At 47.2% G+C, this 6,755-nt stretch overlaps 1 protein-coding gene across 1 annotated transcript; it reads left to right on the top strand.

Annotated features, from left to right (window-relative positions):
* The first annotated feature begins 3,521 nt into the window (after nt 1–3,521).
* On the top strand, nt 3,522–4,358 carry CHC_T00009416001 (Gal-2,6-Sulfurylase II). Its single transcript, XM_005711544.1, has one exon. It carries the CDS (start codon nt 3,522–3,524, stop codon nt 4,356–4,358), a length of 837 nt encoding a protein of 278 aa, XP_005711601.1.
* The last annotated feature ends 2,397 nt before the right edge of the window (nt 4,359–6,755 follow it).

Here is a 6,755-nt window from a genome sequence, read left to right as displayed (position 1 = left end):
CCAACTAGATGGGAACCGTAGAGGATCCTGTCAGAGATGGGGTCCGATCACCTGATGCCTCTTTACTGTAGCGCCATCCGACACCAGACCTATATAATTTAGGCCGAGCACCGTCGTCGGCGTCTGTTACTAAATGGGTAATTAATAATTAATTATCGTCATTAGAATTGCCACTTGGCATTAATGACGCTAATTAGCGTAGAAACTTGTGGGCACCACGTATGTACACGTGGCGTACACGTATCATATACGTGTCATACGACTGTCATACACGTGTAGCCACGTGTGGTACACGTGTGGCCCCGTATGGTACACGTTGTCTACCTTCCCAAGTGTGCGCGCACAGTACACGTGTGTCGCGCTTATCAGACACGTGTCAAAGGCGGAGAACGCGGCCCCGCGACGGCGGTGACCAAGGATAAAGGGCGCAGGGTCACTGCACTACAGATTCAAACGCGAACTGTATCGCCGCGTGGTTCAACAGTCTCCTCACTGCTCAGTTGTCAATGCTTGACGCCCTTTCGAGCCTTCGACTATGCCGGACAAGTTGCACTAGGATTTTGGTTGTGCAATTAAAGCACTGTGTTATTCTGTTCTTTTGTTCGTTGTTGGTTTTCTGTTGATATCTATCCGCAAACGTATCTACTTATATCGCTAATGCAGAGCTACTTCATTCCTAAAGCTCAGCTAGGTGCCTCTCGATAAAGCAAAAACGATGGCCGCTGACATGACACTGTATTTGGCGCATATGCCATGTGTGCGATATCAACCCTGAATTTCATATTCCCATTTCGAGAATCGCAAGCCTGATTTATCATGTCCATTTCCTTCGTTGGTTCCATGCGTGCAGATTAACAGTATTTTCGCGTGTGATGATCAACATGTGACAAGAAATTTCAGATTGTGAGATTTTACGAAATGATGAGACAGAACGGTCAGGAGGAATTTTTCGGATATACCCAAGGGTAGTCCTATATGTAAGGTCTTGTACAGGGACAACCTCCAAAACAGTTTTCCTGGGATAGTTATCCATTGGTCCGCATGACCACATGTAAACGTGGGAAATCTACCCACCAAAGGCGACTGTACTGTACGTCCGAATAGAGGCTGCCTGTTGCCTTGTGTGAGAGGACGGGGGGTCAAAAGACGGAGGAGGCAGAAAAATAGAAAACAAAAAAGCGGACCATTCGGTTATCCTTGTCTTGCATTTTATTTTATTCCTCCCCTACGCACGCAGCGCGGTACACCGACTTACAACTACAGCAAAGGCCATTTGAAATTTGAGTGCATAACAAAAACAGTTCTGCATATGTTCGATACGCATGTATGTATCTTGGTATGGATTTAGCGGGTTGTGTTATTATTATTGGAGTACGCATGAGTCCTGAGTACGTTGCAAAAATTACTATCACCTCCACTACCGCCAACGTTTTCTCCTCCTCGTTCTCTTTCTCTACAACCCTCGGCACGGGTGACAGAATAGCCGCGCTGACGTGAAGACGTCAGTCCTCCTTCCATGACTTGGCGGGTAGTTTCTAGCGATGCTAATACTCCTAGAGTTGCTCATGTTCACCTTGCCGTACGTGCTCTTCTCTACAAGTGACCAACCCACAGAGCTGTAATTTTTTCTTCCACAATTTTAGTCAAATCTGTTTCAGAAATCCTTGGCGTAAAACTTAAATTGCAAGAACCGGGAGCCGCTCTTTGTTTAAAGACTGCTGTGTATAGTGATAGTTGTTCTAGCGAAATGCCTACGAAATCGCTATGGAAGCTATATTTTGCAGTCACAAACACGTCTCCAGAGCCATTCATTCCTAAAGCACTCCGTGATTGCTTGCCGTAGTTGCAATTCAAGATGATATCCATACATCCCCAATCTGAGCTCTCTCGGGACATTTTGAACAGGTGTAACCATGTTTTGAGGCCATTTTCGCGAGAGAAACAAGTGCTCAGAAGTACTCACAGAAAGACAGTTATAGGTGGCTACCAACTTGTTCAGGGAGTACACCTCAACCTAGAGTATAATACGAAAACATTGGTTTTCTTTGCGAGCCGTTCTTCAACTCGTGACAATTTTTCGTCTCACAATCCTAGCATTCATTGCCATTGGACTAGGGCTATTGACGAGTTTCTAGTGTCTATTGGACAATGCGCCTCATTTGAGGATTTCGCCTCATATGAGGCTTTTTTGCCGCGCCGTTTCTGGCGCAAAGAGGGAGAACTGAAAGCTATAGTTACCGCGAAACAGTAACAGTAAGAGTAAAAAACATTGCCCAAGTCCCTTGAAGGCACCTAGAATGCACGGTATTTAGGAGGGTCTTTCTAATGCTCTGACAGACAGGAAAAATCCTCATGATCAAAAACGTCCGTCCAATAGACACTAGATATCCAGATCTGCGCCCCACTGCTGCTCCGAGACCTGGTGGACGCATGATATGTGATTGCGGTAAGTTGTAAGTGTAGCATGAATTCGTGGCTGTGCAGAATAAGACGGGAGTCGCAGCTTTTGAAAACATGTTGCCTCGTATTACTTAATCTTGCTTCGATGGAAAATTCCGAGATAAAGATATTTTTGTTTTTACTGCCATTTGACATCTCATCACCACAGTGGCGTCAACAAGGAAACAACCACTGTGTGCACGATCTGATGACATCAAGGCATCTATTTGCGCCATCTATCTGATGAACCTTCTCATCGCTTGGACAGCTGTCCTGCTCGTTGCTTCACTCATACGGAAAGTGAAGCCCACGCGCTCTCCTAAACCCACGCATGCAATTTTTACGGAACCCTTCTGGAGTGCTCTCGACATGTATCTAACCCGCATGCTTCCATTCCACCCCCCCTCCGGAAAGTCTGAAGAGAAAATAATGCATATATCTTCAGTGTCATACTGACGGCCCCTCCTGCTGCATGACTACAACAAACAACGTCAATTTTCAGCCTTCCAGTGCGGGACGGCGTTCTTTCTATTCTGCCGCAACCAGTGTCGTGTCTCTCATGTTTGCACCGTCTTTCATGTTTGTCTTGTGCTCCTCGCCGCATTTATTATGGAGAATCTCTCCTTGTCTCTGTTGTTCAGGTTTCTCCACATCTAATATAATCCCTCGTTTAAATTCATCTTTCTCGAATCCGTCAACGTGCCAAAAAAAACTGCGATCTGCCATTGACATGTAGGATTCGTGACGAGGCATCGAAGTAGAAGTCAAATGCACATGTCCATCTCTGGCACAGCTTTGTTGCTACTCCGTGGTCATGGGCATGAACCGAACGGTGAATAGTGCACCAAGAGTTCAAGTCTCTGAAGTTTTGCTTTCCATACGAATCATTTTTGTCTCAAGGGCATGGCCAATGCCCGATATTCGGGGAGGGCAAGGTCTTCGCGATCAAAAAGCCTATCCATGGAGTAAATCGCGGACACGTTCATGAGTATAAAGAGAGCGCTCAACGCAAGGGGAAGCAAGTGTCATCTCCACAACCTCAACAGCCTTCATTTCGGTGCGGCAGTCTTCACATACCAACAATGAACGCTTCATTCCTGTTCGTCCTTCTCCTGGCCGCTATCGCCTTCACAGCGAACGCCCAATGCGGCCGCTCATGCCGGTTCCGCTTCTGCCGCGCTGATGGCTCCATGCGTCCCAAGGGTGCGAAGGTCCTTCTCCGCGGGCCAGACTACTCCCGCTCAGCATTCATCTGCCGTAACTTCCCCGGCGGGAGAACGCTCGGCAACGTTCGCACCACTGGCGCGGCGCTCATTGAATCAGGCTCAGGCACCACGCCGATCAACAGGTACCGGCCCAATGGACTGAGACCCGCGTTCCCGAGAAACTTCTTCCGTCTGACGCCTCTGACATTCCAGCGCGACCGCAAGGGCGTCGCTCGTCGTGGCGCCATGGGTAACCAGGAGGAGTTCCTCGACGACCTCTGCATCCGTCTTCCGATCCGCAACTACAACATTCAGAACACGGATGGGTCTGTGTTCCGGACGATCTCGACGTCGGACGCCAGGGACTGCCTTTCATTCCGGACGGTTGTGCGGCCGATCGTGGTGGACGTGGCGTGGGATTCGTCCGATGACTTCGACCTTTCCGTTGTTGGTCCCCCTGGATCTGTAGGAGGCCGTATCAATGACAACTTGGTGGCCGCGTGCGGCGACTCTCCGGCCGGCAAGGAAGCTGTGTCCTTCGAAAACATGGTTCGAGGGAAGTACACGGTCACGCTGTTCCACTTCAACAACTGCTTCAATAAGCGTACGAAGTGGGTGGTGAACGTTGTGGTCAACGGGGTAAGGATTCAACGCAGGTTGGGGCGGTCGAATGTGGACGGCAGGAGGGTTCTCGAGCTCGAGTTCACCGTCTAAGAGGAATGAGTGGAAGGTCCCAAGTAGCGTTCCCTTACATCGTCATGGTCGTGGAATAGTGTTTGCAACCTGTAGTGACGATGAGTAGAGATGGGCGGAGTTGCGCCGCACTTGGTATCAGTAAACGACACCTTTCATCTCTGTTCGAAAACGCTGCTGGCAGCTTGTTTCTTGGTCGTATCTAGTTTGAAAAATACCAAACGCCCTCGTGGACGGGGTGACACTCTGGGATTCCTGCCTGATTTTGTGCAAAGACCACAAGCCAACCTGCTTTTATAAACGTCTACCCTTGAATGGTCGACTTTATGGAGAAAGTACAGGGGCGGCCCTATGCAAGAGCATTAGGGCCAACCTAGGGTATGTAAAGCAATTGGTGTAAGCCGTATCCTACGTCCGTTACTGTAACGGATAAAGCCTTCGAAGGGTATTCCACACGTCGATATCTTGACGGAGCAGAAACGGTCGCGGATATCTCGCAAGCAGAGGCGTACAGTATCCCCACCTGCTGTAAAGCTTTACAGACACTTTAAAAAAAGGGCAAAGTCCTTGTGATAATACCTATACACGTACACATGTAGTACACATCACACACGGATATCGTGTCACCTACGGCGGCAAGCGGCCGCCGTACTAAGAGCACCCCTAGTGTCTAGGTGACAAATGACCTCATATGAGGCCATTTGACCTCATATGAGGTCACTTTTCAACTTATTTTTCTCGACTTGTGCTAGCTCAACAAGATGGAAAAAAGATACTCTCGACACGGCAGTTGACTTCTGCGTTGTGGAAGGGTGGAGTTTGGTGAGATCTGCATGTCTTCTCCAGCCATTTTTAAAATGCCCAAAAAGGAGCCTTTTTTGACCAACCTCAAAACGTTTTATGTTGATATCTTCGAAACCAAAACGCCTGTTTAAAAAGTCAACTCATCATTGATAGTTCATTAGATTCTTAGTCTCTCTGTGCATTGACAACCGCCATCCCAATGTTTTGCAAGATGTTATTGCCGAGCGCGTATACGTTAAAGAAATGGTGTCCAAACTGAATGTTTTAAAGTTTCGATTTAATTTATATATTTTTGCAAAAAAAAGCTGGCCTCATATGAGGTCAAATGCTCTACAGTAAAATTTAAACAAAATTTAAGATTTTCGCAAGTATAGAACAAAAGGAGCACAATTTTTACGAAGTAGAACTTTGAACGACTATAAAGACAACTATAAACGACTAGTTAGTAACTGACAAGCCAGCTCAGTGGTCTGCAAGGATCGCTGAGTCTTAGAGGCCGGGGTTCAACTCCTCGCTGAGCACTTTAGTGGTCGAAAAATCCCTTCGGGGATCTCGATGGTTCTTGTTCGTGACCTGCAGCCCAGGACGCTTTATAGCGCCCACTCGAACATGAGATTGAATACGGTGACATCTCATAAAGGGGCATTCCGACACGGCTGCAGGTCTTCCAAGCAAGTCTTTAGACGCAGGATAGAACCATAGGGGGCAAAAGGAGTTTTTTATCTCTTTTTGCTCTATTTTACTCATGCTGACCCATTTAGTCAGTGTTAAAGGCCTAGAACGCTTTAAGCACTAATAGTACTTACCTTTGTAAGTAAGATCGTGACGTTCGTCGACGTGTTTCTTAAAACAGTCACGCCCAGTCTGGTGATGACAAAGGTATACTTCTTTGTCAAAATATGCCTTGCAGGCTGAGCAAATAAACTTTGACTTTTTTGTACCTTTGCAAATATTGCATCTGGATTGATAAAGAGCACAAGTCTCCTCGCCGGATGCGCTTTTACGCTTGCGAGTGGTTGGAGTTAGGTGAGTACCAATTCCACTGCCAAACCCAACATCTTCATCTTCAAAAGCACTGTCTGATTCTCGCTGACGTAACGATATACGATCATACTTGTTATCAATCAACTGGTCAGCAAGCTCACAATAAAACTGATTTGGAGACATCTTAGAACCATCTCCTTTTGCACCTGCATACAGTTTCCATGCATCCACAATGCAAATGGCCAATAAAGAAGTGTTGACACGCATAGACCACTCCTTGACTTCGAACTTCTTTTCCAAGCCGAGATCATCCTGACGAGATCTGTTGTGGCGGTCAATCTGAGAGCAAGTTTCATAATACTGCTCACAGACTGAGGGAATACGGATAGACAATTCCTCTTTTCTTGTCACGCCATGACGTGTACGCCATCTCTCGCGGTAGATTGGAGTTCCTTCGTTGGATGTTCCGACAGAACTAATAAAGTATCTGCGGTCTCGGTCCACCCACATCACTGCCATGAGATGAGGCCCGGCCACCGGCTTCGAAACTAGTGTGACGTGCTCTCCCTTTTCAGCAATCTCCAGATGAGATAGATATTTCATCGGATATTTCTTGGTAGATGTCTTCAC

The sequence above is a fragment of the Chondrus crispus genome, genomic scaffold (assembly GCF_000350225.1).
Source record: "Chondrus crispus Stackhouse genomic scaffold, scaffold_86, whole genome shotgun sequence".
NCBI classification, from domain to species: Eukaryota; Rhodophyta; class Florideophyceae; order Gigartinales; family Gigartinaceae; genus Chondrus; species Chondrus crispus.
This window is presented reverse-complemented; position numbering and strand designations above follow the sequence as displayed.

Bases quoted from the DNA above. Each gene is read 5' to 3' on its own strand.
- CHC_T00009416001 (XM_005711544.1), top strand. From the start codon at position 3,522: ATGAACGCTTCATTCCTGTTCGTCCTTCTCCTGGCCGCTATCGCCTTC.